Consider the following 17,928-nt stretch of genomic DNA (forward strand, 5'->3'; position numbering starts at 1 on the left):
TCACGCCTCCTAAGATATGTACTCTAACTGTTCATGCACATCTTGAGATAAACAAGAAAATATATAGAGTAGTAAGCAGGAGCTCTTCTAGGTCCCTGCAATGGTTCTATAGAAAAAACAATGTCAAACCAATCAATGTGGTGCCCATTAAATTGCCTATCACAATCGTGCTCACACTGTTTACTGAGAACGGATGGGGATGTGGAAAACTATTTAGAGGTATTAATACTTATTCATTTATTTAACTGAATTGTTTTGAGAGTGTAATGCACCATTTTCCTTGCCCATGCCTTCCCAGAAGATACAACCATAGTTTAAAGCTCTGAAGAGCTGATGAAAGATTTGTCATATTCAAATAAATCATAGCTTCCTAACCTTGGCTCTGTACGGATCTTAATGATACACTAACAGCTCTTTCAAATTGAACGGGTTTGAGAAATATCAACAAACAACATGATTCAGTCACTAAAAAAAATGCTATATGTTGCACTAAAAAGGTAGAGTGAACAGCATTGATTTCAATTGCGTACATTAGTAAGATGTCAATGCTGCCTTGTATTCACATATAACATTGGCATTCTCACCATTAACATCTATAAACACTGGGTAGTTTTCCACCTACATTCACAGCAAACGAACTGCCCATCTCCTATGCAGAGGCGAAAATAACAACAAAGCCCGAAACACTCGAGCATTGGATCAATCCAAATGAAAATTCGGAAATTAAAGTTCATTGAACGGTAAACCAAATCATTAATTTTTTTTAACCACACAACACCTCATGAAGCATGTCCCTTTGGCACTCCTTCAGATGTTATGTTATAAAATATATAAAGCGCATGGCTATCCTGGCAGAGGGACGTCCCAGCTCTAGGGTGCTGGAGGAAGGGTTGGGAGAGGAGATGCAGATCATTTAAAAAGTCAGGTCTTCACTGCCCTTCTAAAGGACAGGAGATTATGTGTGTTTCTGACAGAAAGTGGCGGAGAATTCCAAAGAGTTGGTACAAGCACCTTAAATGAGCGTCCTCCTCCTCTGGATCTGCAGAACCTCAGCACGCGCGCCAGATATAATGGTGACATAAATTGCTTAAAATCGCCGGGCATACATCTGCAAAGATTTGATATGTATCCGATCCGAAGCCTCCGAGATCCTCTGTGGCGTCCCACAGGGATCCTCCCTCAGCCCGACGCTGTTCAAGGTCTTCTACATGGCACATCTCGCACGCATTGCCCTACATCACGACCAACCTCAACATAATTTCCTACGCCGACGACACACAACTGATCCTCTCCCTCACCAAGGACCCCCTCCCCACCAAATCCAACCACCACCAGGGAATGAAGGCCGTCGCCGACTGTATGGAGTATAGCTGCCTTAAACTGAACACAGACAAGAGGGAGATCCTCATCCTCGGGCCCACCCCTCAGCTTGGGTCGACTCCTGGTTGCCCGCATCACTGGGCACACCCCCGCACCCACCAACCACGCACACAACCTGGGAGTCATCCTCGACTTGAAACTCACCATGACCAAACAAGTCAACGCTGTCTCCTCCTCCTGCTTCAACATCCTCCGTATGCTCCGCAAAATCTACAGATGGATCCCGACAGACACAAGGAAAACAGTCACCCAGGCCCTAGTCAGCAGCAGACTCAACTATGGAAATGCCCTCTACGCCGGAGCCCCGACCAAGCTCATCAACAGACTGCAAAGATTCCAGAATGCCTCTGCACGCCTGATCCTCGATGTCCCGTGCCGCGACCATATCACTCCCCACCTGAGGAACCTGCACTGGCTCCCTGTCGACAAAAGAATCTCCTTCAGGCTCCTGATCCATGCACACAAGGCACTCCACAAGACCAGCCCAGCCTATCTCAACAGTTGACTCTCCTTCTATGTACCCAACAGGAAACTCTGCTCCGCAGACCTCTCCATGGCTACAGTCCCACGCATCCGTTGACCTGGAACACCCTCCCCCTCATCCTACGACAAACCGAAGACCTTCTAACCTTCAGGAGATAACTCAAGACCTGGCTGTTCGACCAGTAGCAACAGCACCCCCTTCCTCCCTACCCCTCGACGCCTTGAAACCCTTGCAGGTATGTAGTGCGCTTTACAAATTATATGATTGATTGATTGCATAGCATAGCGCTTTGAACTGGACTCTTTGCTCTACAGACAGCCAGTGAAGGCGTTTTAAGCAGACCAAAGGTAGAACTGTACTTAGGCATGGTGAACAGTGTAGGTGCTACAGCGTTCATGATGCGCTGTAGCTTATTGATTACAGATTTATTTGTGCCAAGCAGCAGACTATTGCAGTAGTCCAGCCTGGCCATCATCATAGCCTTGACGACCAGCTGGCAAGTTTGGGGGTCAAACAGACCAACAATTGGTTTAAGGCCACGCAGTAAGCCAAAGCAGGTCCTTGCCATGGACTTGTCATGGTCCTTAAAGGAAAGAGCACTGTCGACCCGAAAGCCGAGATTTTTTATTGCAGCTTTTGGCACAGGAGTGGTGTCTAGCTTCAGCGGCCACCACTTGTCTCCCCAGAGATTAGAATATCTCTATAGTAGGAGGATATCAGATTTTGAAGAATTCAGATGGAGCCAATTTGCCTCCATCCAGACTGCTATAGTAGTCAGGTCCTTTAGGAATTTGGAGGCATCCAGGCTAGTATCCTTGGTAAAGGATAATACCAACTGCGTGCCATCCGCATATGACACGAGGGAGATATTACAGGCTTTGGCCAGCCAGCAGCCAATATAGACATTGAACAGGGTTGGGCTCAGCGCTGACCCCTGAGGGACGCTGCAGCGTAATGGGCGTGTCTGAGAGTGAAAGGGAGGGGCGACATCCTGGAGCGACCTGTTAGACAGGAAAGATGTAGACCAGGCAAGGGTCTGCCAGTGATACCGATCTCCTGCAACTGGAGGTGCAAGTTGTTATGTGAGACCATATCTCTTACCATCAATAACATAATCAACATCGTCCAATCCCTCAATGCCTCCTCATAAGGCAATGTAATCCTAGCCTCCTCTTTATCAAGCATTCTTCTGCAATTGTCACACATGGACATCACATCTCCCTGTATTTAATGTCTCATTCCCATTTTCCTTGAAAAATCTCCTAATCACTCCCTGGTAAGTAAAACACACAAGAAGGATCGAAAGACCAATTACATCTAGATAATCACAAACTTCTCCAGGCCTAACATTCAGATTTCTACTGTACTGCAGCACTCAAACCCCAGCTCAGAACACTAGTGTCGGTGCCATACAAATTCCAAAAGATAAAGATGGCCCATTCATTTCCCTGACCTCGCAATATTTTTCAACATTGTGGATCAAAAAGTCTTAATGGATGATTTTGACTAGTGTTGAGTAGGCAACATTAAACCCTTTTCTAAATCATCTTCACCTCAAAGCACACCTTCTAATCTGTTATCATATGATGAAAAGGATGCTGCCTTGCTCATAAAATTATCTCACTGCATAATTACTCTTCTAACAGCTGTCCTTTGTGATGTTGCCCACCAGATCACTGACAACATTAACCACACAACACTCTGACATCGCCAATATTTACCACTTTTGGTGGGCATATTCCAAACCTTTAAACCAACGTACCTGACTGAAGAATACACTTTCTGTGGCCACTGCAAGGTAACCATCAAGCAAGACAAAGAAACGTTTAACCTGGAAATAAATCAATTTGTCATGCCCACTCTTTGGTACTCCTCTCATTCCTGAAGATCAAGAACAAACCAAAAGCCCTCAATTGATCTCTGGACCTTTATCTGCTGACCCAGACTAACCAGCCTATTTGCATTAAATATGTATACATAGGAGTCATTGGGATCTCAGAACCATCCAATCTACTTCATTTAATAATTTTTCATTTACACTTAAACAAAATAATTTTAGAAAAGTCAATGGGCTGGGTTGCTGGTCCATAATGAAATCAGGGTGCAACCCCAACCCTAACACCCCAACAGCCTTTCTGCTTCCCTGGCTGAAAACGTTGGGCAGTTCTGAAACCTAGAGACCCAGGCAAATCTAATGTAGTGTGGCTTGTGTGGATCCTGCTATATTTTCTTACACAGGATGCCCTTCAAACTTCAAACGTTGGCTAAACTCAAGCACTTTCCTCACATTTGTCTGAGTGAAGCTGATACTTGAGGAGATCCCCCTAGCATTCTCACAGTACTCCCAATGCAAACAGTATGGATGAAACTGTGACCACACTAAATCAATATGGTCTTTATTAGGCCTTGCCAAAATGTACATTACGCTTGCATAATTTGTGAAATTCCTGAAATTGCAACATTACACAATTTTGCATAATTTAACATCATTTGCAGTAAAAATAAGAATGCCCAGTAACAACAGAATGCAAGCAGCTGTTGTTTGTGGTTAATTTGTCTAAAAGCATACTCCCGCCAAACATTGACACATTTTTATTTTGAAGAATTATGTGTAATTTCGTGTAATTCTTTCAATATTTCAGGTAATTACAAAAAAGCAAATTATAAAATTCCCCACATCTCCAGTCTTTCCATGGTCCCTCGTTTGATCCTTTCCTGCAGTGGGTGCTAGGCCTAGCTATGTCCGGGTTCAGTAGGTATCCCTAGGTGCCGGTCCAGCCCGGACCTAAATGCTAGTGCTACCCACATCACCAAAATGGTTCAATTTTTATGACAACATTTTGATCACTCCAAGTTGTGTTTCACCTTTACAGGTGGGGGCTTGTTTTTAATGACAGAAGTGTGGGGAAAAAAGATTTGCAATTTTCAGCTAAATGATTCTCCATTTTTGCTTCCAAGTGTAGGCCAGTTTGAAAGAGATAACATATTTTGCTAAACTCCCCCCAAGTCACATGATAGTGTGGGTAACCTTAAATTCAGAGTTGTGAAAATCATCACTACTCCTTAACTCATTATTATCGGCACATTTCAAATGCATATATTTGTATTCATTAAATGTTTCCATATGAATAGAAACATAGCCAGTACACAAAAAAAATCATATAATCTCGGTTGTTCAAACTGTTATTGCAGGATTTTTTTATAGACAACAAAAAAATACTGTATCTCCATGCAACAGGAAGGGTCAAACAGACATAATGCTGTATAACGTTTGTAAGTCACTCATTGGGGGAAAATACTATAGATGAAAAAGCCTGCAGCAATTTCCAGTGTTTCCTATTTTTTTAATAATATTTTTGCTTTTAATGATTAGTTTATTTGAGTCATTGTGATTCATCTACCGTAATGGCTCCTTGCTGCGTTTGAAATTTTGTCTAGTTTTCAGAAATGCATATATTTCTAGGTTCACTCTTGGGCTTCAAACCTGTTTCCCGTAACTGCAAGTAGGGTGATACCACAACAAATTAAAAAAACTGTCATTTTCTTTACAATTCTTCTTTCCCTGAAAGCTGGGCCAATGGTAAACTTAGCACAGCAAACTTTTTTGTTGGTGCATTTTTTGTGAAAAAATAAAAAAATACAAAATGTGCTTGCACATCCTTTTTCAAAAGAAAAGTCCAAAATATTTTTTAACATTTCTTGGTTCCCTTCAGTGAATTCACGAAACTCTGAGTGCCTTTAGAGTCCTCAAATGTAAGAGGGAAAAAGGGCATATATCTTTAGGCTTGGGTATTTTTTCTGGGAAACAAGTTTTGAAGGGGTAAGTTCCCAGTGCTCCAAACTGAAAAACATAGGGGTCTATTTTTTAAGATTTAACACTGTGTTTGCATCACAAAAGTGACACAAAAAGACGCTACATCTATTTCTACTAATTTACTTTCCAGCACTAAACTTGTTTAGCACTGTACAACAATTGCTTAGTGCTAAGGGGGCATACCATGTGTGGTGCATGGGCGTTCACATGCAACAACCAAAGGTTTCTTATGCTAAACTTAAAACATCAGACATGGTTTAGGATGAGAAAATAGTGCCCATTTCAAATAGGCGCTATGAAAGAGAAATGCTTTCATTGCTTCTCTCTTTTCCATCTTTGTATGTGTGCTGCACTGTGCAGCACACAAACAACGTGGGACAAAGTTTCAAGTTAGTCTAAGCATGGTGTTTTGTACAGGAAGGGTTCCCTTCCAGTACAAAACATGTGCTAGATTCATAGAGACACCCGTGCACTGTAGTGCAAAGGTGTGTTTGTGGCTCACTGCAGCATATTTCTGCAACATGCTAGGGAGAGGGGAGGAGATGCCATATTTCTGTAAACTGTATGTTTTTCAGCTCTCTTCTTACACAGCGCAGCACTGACTTTGGGCTTGCTGCACCGCGCTGCATGAAAAACTAGTAAATCTGCTCCAAAATGTCTGGGCACACTTAAGCCTCAACAGCTAAGAGGTTCATATCTGTGTGTACCTTGAGTCCTAAATATCTACGAGATTCTATCAGCTGAGCAGCATGCAGCAATGCAGCTAGTAGAGCTTTTACTTGAGGTGTCCTTTTCCTAGAGAAGTTTATTAGCCTGGCTGTTGTTTACACCTGATCCGTTAAAGGGATGAAATGTTTGTGGGGGCATTTCCCAGAATGTCATTGCTTTTCATTAAAATACTACTGATTTTGTGTTATATATTGTACGTCTGCTTAACGAAGCTGATGCTCCACAAGAAATGTAGGTAAACTATAAAAGTTATTTATCATTGATTAGTTTGTTTTTTTCTTCAATTATTTTAATCCGAATATGTAATATTTGACTGCTTTCCTTCCCTACGGCATTTTTCTCTTCTATGTGTCATATTCACTTACTTTACTATTGAGCATTGTATAGAACTCATTTGTACGCTTTTGTCTTTCTGATTCCCCTGGGTATTTGTTTTAGGCACAGTCTTACCTAGCTTTTCACCCCAAATTCTTTGATGCTCCTATGTTGTGTTCTATATTTTCATACATTCTCGTTCTTTTGTGCTTGTCTTGCTCCATTTTTTTAGCAAATGTTTCACATATGCCTAGAAAACCAATAAATTAGAAAAAAAAGGTCTAATACTAATTTGTGTATTCCTGTCTGCAGGCTCAACAACCTGCCGATGCATTGTTAATGGTAAAGAGTACTTGCCTGGTAAGTTCCTTGAACTAACTCAGTAGAAAAATTAGAGCACATGTTGATTTAGAACCTGAAAACACCTGTGTGTTTGTGTCGAGTCGGTATTTACATGATATGAACTGTTAGTAATTTTACGTATTTCTTAGGTTTTACCTTGTGTGATTTTGTAAGTATGATTGTCTATTAGGTTTGCAGTTTGTCAATGTGTTTTGTAAGGCATAGGCTAGTGCATTGTTTTCATCAGGTTTTTGAGGGATTGCCCAATGCTGGTAGTGTAAGTCTCTGCTTCCATTGCTTTCTATAGAATTACCTCTGAATGTCCATGTGTGGTATGAAACTTTCTACAAGCCTTAACTGGAGTAGACTTGAGCCTCTTTGGGCTGTATGTAGTACAACTAAAGTGGATGTGGGGCAATTTGTTTTGACTTAAGCTTTTATAGTGTGTTTTTGTATGTGCACGACCCTCCAGGATGGCCTCTTTGATTTTCCTTTTACTCCTCCCACTCGATAGTAGACATTTATCATTTTCTAGCCATGCTCCTGTGCCACTTTCATATTTATACTTTAGTCAAATCTCTACATGTATGTAGCTTTTTGCACACTTGGAGAATTTAGGACATAAGAGTTAGGATTACAGCACAGGTACATTTATGCCTATACCTTTCTGAATTGCATTTTTTGCCTATGGAAAGAGGTACTAAATGAGTACTATTCCTTGTAATGACCTTTGTGAATTGTCCTCTCAAGATCTGTATTACTCCATCCCCTGTATCATTAGCCTGTGCTCTCGCCTAGGCTACAGGTATGTACGTGTTTTTATGAGACTGCAGTCTCTAAAGCGTATACGTTTATCTTAACATTTCATCAATTGCAGACAGCACTTAATAATCAACACCAGCGCTTTTCATGAGCACCAGTTAAGGACACATTCATTTACTGGGAGATTAAGGGATTTGCACAGAATCACAGGATGTTGAGCCGACCCGAGTCCATGCCGAGACACGAACCTAGTTACCCAGCTCCAAAGTCGGCAGCTCTGCACATTGCACTACATCCTCTGCCCACTTTAATGGTTAGTAGGTGGCACTAATAGGAGAAATGGGCTGGTGCAAGCTGCCTCCTGATGGGAGTGTAGGCACTTATTTTTTTTTTACAAATTAACCACTGATCAAAATAGGTGTTCGGCTGTGCCCTGCATGAGAGTATATATCATATCCATCATACTGCCCCAGATTATATTTTTGAGTAAATAAAACTCTAGAATAAACCTCTAGCACAGAGATTTTCAAACTTTTTAGAACAATAACCCACTTTTAATATCGACAAACTATCGCGATCCACCTTGCTTTAATCAAAATGAGCTGGGCTACTTTTTAATGTAACTAAAGTATTGTGCGGTAGCACACTGACATTTACAGACAGCACAGTTTTTCTTTTTAATGGCAACTAAATTAGCAGACATCCAGTTTTACTGATAAAAGTATATTGTACACAAATTACATTAGTGGACATAAGGTTTTAGTGAATATTTATCTTGTGTGTACCACCAAGTAAAGTATCTTGATGTTCTTTGATCCTTTCAAAACATTTGCTTCAATCACACTTCTGAACTACAAAAAAATGGTTTGTCAAATGTGTACAGTTCAGTTACAGGTATTTACATTTTGGTGTCTGTTACAACAAAATGACATCATACAGCCTTTCCTTTCACACACCTGTACCCCAGCAAGTTTTTCATGTAATTCACTTTACCTTTCTTTCTGTACCTGCAAAGATATAGCCTGAGAGTTGACCTCTGTCTTTGAAACACCGAAAATGTAACAAGATAAATACAGAATGTATAGGCTTCTTTATTTATTGCTTGGACTTTCACAGCTGACAGCTCACTAGTGGGTCTCCACCCAAAGTTAGGGAAACACTGCTCTAGCAGAACTTTGGCAAAGGACAGAGCAGACACAACTATCTGTCTCACACTGAAAGGAGAATTGAAACAGTATAGATCATTGCAGGACACCACAGAGAAAAGCAATGTAATAAAAATAGTATAAAAGCTTAGTAGGAAACAATACTATATTGGAATTTAGGTGTTCATGGGAATTACAGAACACAGTCTACTTTAGAAATACATGAAAATATTTTTTTAAGAATTATTTTTATTAAACATTCCTAAGTTGCAGAGTTTAGTATCACAACAGCAGGTTTTGTGGTAGCAAGCATAGTACATTACATTTTGTACGCTTACATTCAACTTAACCAACATTATACAGAAGAAATATCGTACAAGTTGATTGTGACTTTCATATATAACTATGGGATCACAAAAGAAAAAAACAGGGGTTATCGCAGCTCCCTCTCATCCCTGTCCTGGCTCCCAGAACCTTCAAAGACCCGATTCGCAACCCAGCGACCTCAAATCTTTCCCCATTTTCGTGGGCAGCCTCTACTCTCATAGATCACTCTTTCTGCTGCCCAGCACAAATCCAAGACTGATTTCCATTGCCCCACCCTTAGAGGGAGGTTTGCCCCCCAAGACCTGTGAACATTCCTCTTAGCTACCATTTCTGCAACCATCAGCCACAAATGTTGGTATCTCGTCCATGTCTCCTCACCCATTACACATAGTATATGCTATCTAGTCTCCAGTGGTATTGCCTGGCCCATCACTTCTGACATAATCCGTGTCGGCCTCTCCCAATATTCTTAATGTCGGGACTTCCCCAGAAGATGTGGAATAACAAGCTCATTTTCTGACAGCCCCATGTGCAATGACTCGAAGGGCAGCATCCTAGCCTGTGCATGAGTCCTCTGGAGGAGTGGGACCTATTGAGGATACAGAGTTGCACCAGATGGAATACAGCCCGGATCCCGCTCTCGCTAGGGCTTTGAATTGCCTCCACTCAGTCATCATCCCAATATCTGCTTCCCACCCGTCCCGCAGGGCCACAATGGGACTGGGTGCATTATTCATAACTTTCTAATATATTAGAGATGTGGCCTTATCTTTCATAGGATCCTCAAGGTGAGCATATTGCAGCAGCTACCCCCCTTCACAGATATGCCTGTGCAGCTCATCGCCCAGCTGGATGTATCGATAATGTTCCGAGTTGTCCATCTGGTATTCATTCTGCAGGTCTTCAAATGAAATTATGTCCAGCCCTCTCCATAAAAGCCCAAAGTGGTCTATGCCCAATAGCTCCCATTTGCAAAACCCCTGCAAACTCCCCACTTCATGTAGCAAATCACTATCCTACAACAGGGTCCATTTGGATAGCCATTCTCCCACCCAAGATATTTAGTGGCCTCACGTCACCCTTGAACTACAGCCTGGGTATGCGGAGCTTTTCCCCTCCTTTCTGATATAATGCTGCAGGATATCCCCTCTTCTGTATCGTTAGATGGTCCATCTCTGTCTGCGAACACCCAATCATTGATCGCTAACATCACTACCATCTGGGAGTTCCCAGTAATACTTTCTAATGTCCAGTAATACCAGACCCCCCTCATAACTGATCATCTGGAGCTTTCCCAACGCTATTCTGGAGCTCCCCAATCCCACAGAAGCTTGCTTAGTTCACTATCCACATCCTGGAAGAACCCATCTGGAATCCTGTAGGGGGTATTCTGTAGGACATACAGCATACATTGTAACGTCATCATTTTGAAGAACACCACTCTTCCCAATAAGAGATCAGGAAGCTCATCCAATGCATCACGTCTCTTTTCAGACGTTCAAGTTGTCTGACTCTGTTCTTGAAATAGTGATACCCAGTAATCTAAATTTGTCTCTAATTTGAAATGGGATCCCTCTAGCCAACAGAGACTCACCAGTAAGACCAAAAAGGAGAGACTGGTCCCAGTTAATTTGATTCCCTGAGTAGCTGCCAAATAGTTGGAAATATGTGCAGCAGCCTGCCTATTGTGAAGCGTGGCCTAGTGGCATATAACAAGACATCATCGGCTTACAAGGATAGGCGTTTCTCCCAGCTGCCATCTTCCACTATACCCTTCCCCATAGGATCTCTTCTAATCCAGATAGCTAAGGGTTCAAGGGCTAATGTGAACAGCGTAGGAGTTAATGGACACCCCTGTTGTGTACTCTTATGAAGGGCAAATGGACGGTAGGCTGAGTCGTTCACTCACACTCTAACCAGGGGATCCTTGTATAGGAGCTTTACCCAAGCACCATAGCGCGGGCCAAACCCAGATCTGTCCAACACGGCAAACAAGTAAAGCCATTCAATACTATTGAATGCCATTCGAGGGTCCAGTGATAGTAGCCTTGCCTCTTCTCACCTCTAGACCTTGACAGGTGCATTATGCCATATAGGCACCTCAGATTCAATCTAGTACACCTATGGGGCATAAATTCCGACTGGTCCTGGTGTACCAGAGATGTAATAACACTGCAGAGCCTGGTCACAAAGGGCTTTAGCAAGCACCTTAGCATCCATGTTGAACAAGGAAATAGGGCGATAAGAACCGCACTCTTTGGAGGGTTTTCCAACCTTGGGAACCACTAGTCTGGGGGCTATACATTAATCTTCCAGAAGGCGCCTCACCTTTCTTGCCTCTAGGAACATATGGAGCATGTGTTGGGCAAATACACTGATCGTGCCTTTATAGCACTCAGCTAGCAGGCCATTGGGGCCTGCAGCCTTACCAGCCTGTAAGTCCCTAATAGCCCCCGTTATCTCTTCTACCATAATGCCATGTTCCGATTCCTCTCTATCCTCACTTGTAAATGTAGGGAGTAGGACATCTTTAAGTACGTCCCGGAAGTTATCCTCCGTTCTAGTCGGACTGGAGGTATAAAGCGCCTCATAGTAGTCGGCAAATGCCATCACTATTTCCTCCCCGTCTTTTGTACACGCCTCAGAGTTCTGAATGTAAACTGCACAGCTCATGTCCCTATCTCTCCTCTCTAGCCAGGCTATCATTTTATTGGCTTTATCTCCCAGATGATAGAGCTGCCTCTGCGACACTAACACCTGAGTCCTGGCTGCATTTTCCGCAAGCTCCTTCATCTCCTGCAGCATGAGATTGATCATGTGACTAATCGGCAGATCCCGGTCTTCCCCCGCCAGTGCTGCTGCTTCCGGGCTAGCCACCTCTCCCTCCAGGGCTTCATAGTTAAGACGCTGTTTCCTCCTATCCCCCCTAGAAGTGACTGAGCATGACCCTGTGTCACTGTTTTATTTGCTTCCCATAGTGCACATGGCGAGTCAACCGACCCCTTATTATCTTGGAAGTACTGCTCTGTCCTCTCTTTAATCTGGTCAACAAACCTTTTATCTTTAAATACCCACGGATCTATTCTGGGTGGCATTGTACTGTTTTTCAGTGGACCCTGAAGCAGCACCTCTGCTGGTGAATGATCCGAAATACCTTATGCGTTATGGGGCGTGTCCTGAAACAGCTGGACTCCCCCAGCTTCCATCAGCATGTGATCCAATCAGGAGTAACTGACTTGCACAGCTGAATAGTATGTGTACTACCTCACTGTAGGATTATGTCGGCGCCACAGGTCTGTCAATGTTATGGCCTCTACGAATGCCTCCAATGGCTCTGGCCCTTATCCCCTCTCAGACTTCAACTCCCTATCCCGTTCTGGTTCCATAGTCACATTAATTTCTCCCCCTTTAAGAGGGAACCTGGGTGCAGTTCCACCAGTAGGGTGCACACTGCTGGCAACGTGGCCATATGTAGTGTTGATGGCACATATAGTGTACAAATATTAAGAACGAGTCCATCCCACTTCCCCGACAGGGCCACATACCCTCCCGTGGGATCATGCCAGATCCTATCCGTGACCAATGGGAGAGAAGTCCTAACCAGTATCCCCACTCCCCTTGACCCGCATTGAATACCGCATGCGCAAGGAAAGTATAGAAGTACCTCCAGTGCTTTATACATATTGCCCTTCAGGTACGTTTCCTGGAGCAAGACTGCATCAGGGGCAAGTCCGTGACTATATACCACTATATTACAGGATAAGCTGATCCTTAGGATCCATGTCTCCTTCATACCCAAGATAGTAACACTGTTTCACTTTATGCAGAACATCACACTGCCTACTTTCCTCATCCTACCAAGGAAGAGGAGAGTCTCCACTGTCTTGGACTAAAAAGAGCGCTGTCATTTTACATCAATGGTATCAAAGACTTCTGTATGGATGATCAACTCTTTATTGCCTTTGCAGGTGCAAAGAAAGGCAAGAGAGTTCACAAGAGAATCATCCCCAGATGGATTGTCCCTAGCTTTAAAACTGCTAAACAACAGCTAAGAAGCAATCTGCTGAGGGCTTTCAGGGTTATTTCCTCTGAGCTAAGGCATTAGTGAGAGGAGTCCCAGTCCTGGACATTTGCCAGGCAGCTACTTGCACATTGCTGTACACATTTGCAAAACACTACTGCCTAAACAGTCATATCTGGCATGATGGGCATTTTGTCTTTCAATCCTCTAGGACTTTTTAGCGTTACACAGTCCAAAAACTCCCTCCGGAGGAAGTTTGTTATGGTATCAATTGTAAGGTATGGCATCTGGTAGAGTCTCAATCTAGCCGCATATTTCTTACCAAGCCTCCCATTCTCCCTATTCCGCAAACTGTATGTCTCACACTAAAGAGATCCTTCAGGACCTCAGCTTGGCACATTGGTCATTCCCCCTCAATTTAGCTCTGTGCTTCTAGATCGGAAAAACAGTCAAGAACTGGGATCAGCATGCTGGGATGGCTCTGAATATAGGCCCGGCACACCCCATTTCCACAAGATGCCAATGATGCCACAAAGACCTGAACAATACCCCTGACTGGCACACATGGGAATTGCTCAGCGATTTCCAGATCCAATCAAGGCATAATCAATGCCTTGATGTGCCTCTTGGTGCTGTTGGAGCCAGAGGACTGGTGGCTGGTGCTGCTGCTGGAGGAGATAATTTACAACAAGGGATGGTGATGGACAGAGTCTCTGAATTAAGCAGAGTACTCTCACCCAGTCAAGAGATCAGGGCTAGATCCAACACCGTTTTTTAGCTCATTGCACCATCCCAGTTTCAGAACCTGGCTGTATGCAAATTAGTCTGTCCCTGGCCCAGTGCATCATGGGAACAGGGCAGACCAGACTACAAAAGCCAATTCTTACACTGGGAAGGAAACAAGCTTCCGGGGACCGGTTTCTGCCATTTCAGGCGTCTTCAGCCCGGCTTGCTTGAATCCTGATGGTGCAATGAGCAAGGGACTCACATCTGAGTATACCCTTCCACGCTTAGGGTGGACAAAATAATTTACAACAAGGGATGGTGATGGACAGAGTCTCTGAATTAAGCAGAGTACTCTCACCCAGTCAAGAGATCAGGGCTAGATCCAACACCGTTTTTTAGCTCATTGCACCATCCCAGTTTCAGAACCTGGCTGTATGCAAATTAGTCTGTCCCTGGCCCAGTGCATCATGGGAACAGGGCAGACCAGACTACAAAAGCCAATTCTTACACTGGGAAGGAAACAAGCTTCCGGGGACCGGTTTCTGCCATTTCAGGCGTCTTCAGCCCGGCTTGCTTGAATCCTGATGGTGCAATACTCTGTCCATCACCACCCCCTTTTTGTAAATATGCTGCTGGAGGAGAAGCAGAAGCCAGCAGCAGTGCCTAGAAGACATAAATCAGACAGGCCTGAGCTGCAGATAGCACATGCCAGGGCTTCACGGGGTACGGGAAAACATGACTCCTCCTTGAGCTCATCACCTAGTCCACAAAGGGACTCTCATGGTTGTCACTCCTTCATTAGGATCAGCTGCTTCTGAAGCCACACCATCTCTTCTTTGATGAGTGCAATGCTTCTGCCATTGCACCATCTATTGGTTTATCTTTACTATAGGACAAAGTTCATTAAGTGGCGAAAGATAGTTAATGGTTGGAAGTGGATGAGACAATTTGTAAACTCATTTGCAGGAAACGAAAGTCTTTGCTCGTATATACTGTGGAGAAGCGTGGCTCAGTGGTTAGAGGCGGCAGACCCGGAAGCTGAGATCGACCGTGGACCAGGGTTCGATTCCCCGCCTCAGCGGGTCTCGGGCTCAAAAATTCCACGGACTCGACAATTCTCACTCCGGTGCCTACTTGAATCACGGGGTCACACTCTGCAACTCTGGGCAATAGCTTGCTTAATCTCCACTACGGCCCCTCACGGCGGGATGCCTGGCTTTCACCTTGTGGACACCCTGCCGGGGTTTCTCACAGGGGAATACCAGGACGGGTTCCCTAAGCAAGCGCCAGGATGCCCTTTGGGTGACAGGTTTGCGCTATATAAGTACATTTACATTTACATTTACATACTGCCATGCCTTTGAAAGTGCACCTGGTAGCAATGTTTGAGAGGGTTCCCCATTCACTCCCATACCCAAGTTAATAACATGTTACTGGGTGAAGTTCTACCGTAACATGCCAATCTTAAATCTCCAGTACTGCAGAGAAGAACAAGCACCAGAAGCAAGTGCCAAGGAATTACTGGACAGGGATGTAGGCAGTGGCAAAGATAATCTGTTTTAGCACATACCAGCAAAACTGTGACGCAAGGGGATAGTGTAAGTAATGGCATATGTACCATTTTTAGACACAGGTAAAATAACGGAAAAGGAGGGTCATTGGCTAAACACCATCGGTGATGAGAGGCGGCAGGCTAAATCACAGTCTAAGGGGTCCATTAGGATGGCGGGCGGATTGCCCCCGCCAGGCCGGGGTTAGCCACCGCCGGCCTGGCGGGGGCGATCCATCCGCCATCCTTGCCGGAATGATCCCCCGCCATATTAGTATGGCTGGGGGGTCCGCGGCTGACGGAAAGACCGTCCGCCGCTTTTCCGCCCTGGTCGCCTTGCAACCGGGGCGGAAAAGGGTTTATATTGTGGCGTTTCTATCAGACACCGCCAGCCATATTACCATGGGGATTTTCCAATGCCTTAAGGCATGTGGAGTCTACTTTGGGGGCCCGTTGCATGCTGGGGATTGTGATGGCATTGATGATGGAAGCTTATAAATTGAAGGACGAGAAGCTACCTGCGACACAACTCCTGGGATGGCAGAATGGGACATAGGAAGATAGTGGGGACGAGGCACCATGGACAAGCACCTTTGAGGAACAGAACAGTGCACAGGGTGGGAGCTGCAAATTAGGATATGGGGAAGAAAGCTGAACAAATTACCATAGAAAGAGGACCACAGGTAAGGAAAGTGTTGACGAGTCAAAGGGGCAGTAATGACCTTAGAGAGGGCAAAGCAGTGGAAGAAAAGAAAATAGGCAGGATCATGTGGTAGATAGCAGGCTCATTTCCAGTTCATACATTAGGGGGTTGATTCCGATTCGGGGAAAAAAAGTCCGTACGATTTCTATCCGGAGCCCCCTCCGTACGAATCGTACCCGTCTGTCCGAGTCGCGTAGTATGATCCGTATTCCGTAAATCCGTCCGAATCGTTGCGATCCGTACATATTGCAAGGCTGAAACCGTGAACCGTACTACTCGTACACATGCCGTACGACTTGTACACATGCCGTACGACCCGACGAGTACAATCCGGACCGGGGTATGAGGACGCAATTCGTACAGTCCACATCAGGTAAGGGCGAGTCATACAGAAAAGCACACAAACACATACACACCGTATAGTCCGTACACCCCATGATCGCAGGGGTACACACCGTACCCCTGCGATCACGGGGTGTACGCACCGTACCCCATGTACGCTGAGTGTACGCACCGTACCCCATGTACGATGGGTGTACGCACCGTACCCCATGTACGCTGGGTGTACGCACCGTACCCCATGTACGCTGGGTGTACGCACCGTACCCCATGTACGATGGGGGTACACACTGTACCCCATGTTCGCTGGGTGTACGCACCATACCCCTGTGATCATGGGGGCTACACACCGTACCCAGGGGGGTATTCCGTACCTGTTTTGGCATGAACTCTGCTTTTACGGCTGTTTTCAGCTCCTGTAGAAAAAGGGTCGTACGGTGCGTACCCGACACGTATCATACTTGCTGCTACGTAAAAACCAGCCGCGAACCGTACAGATGTCGCATACAGCGGGTTCCGAGAGAGAATCATACGGAGATTAGAGTCGTACGCTTTCTGTATGACTCGTACGGAGTACGGCTCCTTTTACTAACCGTACTTTGTCGTACGTACGGGGGACGTTGCAGGGTACGATTCGTACGGGGAAAACGCTCCGAACGGCTACTCGGAGCGGTCTTTCCCGAATCGGAATCGGTCCCTAGGTGTTGTACTACTGCAGGTTGGGCAATGATGCGTAGAACCACACCAAATGCTAGGAAGGACTTTGCACTATGCTCCCCCACTGAAGGAGAATAACATTAAGTGACGGCTAGGACACACTTAGACACACTTAGCCACTATGAACAGGTTTTTCCGGGCACATCTTTACTGTGTCATTCAATCCGGGCACTTTCCCTCAGTACTGTTGGCTGTCCTCAGCAGTGCTGGTACTCTTGCCTCCTCTTTTTGGTTTGCCCAAAAATCTTAACTTCCCGATCGCACGAGCTTCAATTTGTAGCCACAGGTCTCTCTCTGCGTCTCATATCCGTCTCTGGCTAAAGAGTCTTTTAACCAACGGAGATGGCCTGGTGCAAGTAAAATGGTTCATGTGGTGGCCTCTTCCTGGCTCCTCTTCTTCTCGATCTCTGGCTGAATGCGCTGGAAGAGGTGATGTGAGGCAGGAAGATATGAGGGAGGATGGAGCTGCAAGTTGCATTGACCCGGACTAGGTTGGAGTCTTCACTCCTCTCCTCCAACTCAGAATCAATATCCAGATCCCAGCAGTTCCACGAACACTAATGGATTTTCGACAC

At 44.8% G+C, this 17,928-nt stretch overlaps 1 protein-coding gene across 1 annotated transcript in view; it reads left to right on the forward strand.

Moving 5' to 3' along the window:
• Positions 1 to 17,928, forward strand: part of LOC144824333 (uncharacterized) — a 610,480-nt gene that overhangs the window by 292,266 nt on the left and 300,286 nt on the right. The window contains exon 14 of the mRNA XM_078683450.1: positions 7,035 to 7,082. Within this exon, the coding sequence (XP_078539576.1) occupies positions 7,035 to 7,082 (48 nt within the window). The remainder of the gene's footprint in view (positions 1 to 7,034; positions 7,083 to 17,928) is intronic.

Source organism: Lissotriton helveticus, chromosome 3_1, assembly GCF_964261635.1.
Source record: "Lissotriton helveticus chromosome 3_1, aLisHel1.1, whole genome shotgun sequence".
In the NCBI taxonomy this organism is placed as follows: domain Eukaryota; kingdom Metazoa; phylum Chordata; class Amphibia; order Caudata; family Salamandridae; genus Lissotriton; species Lissotriton helveticus.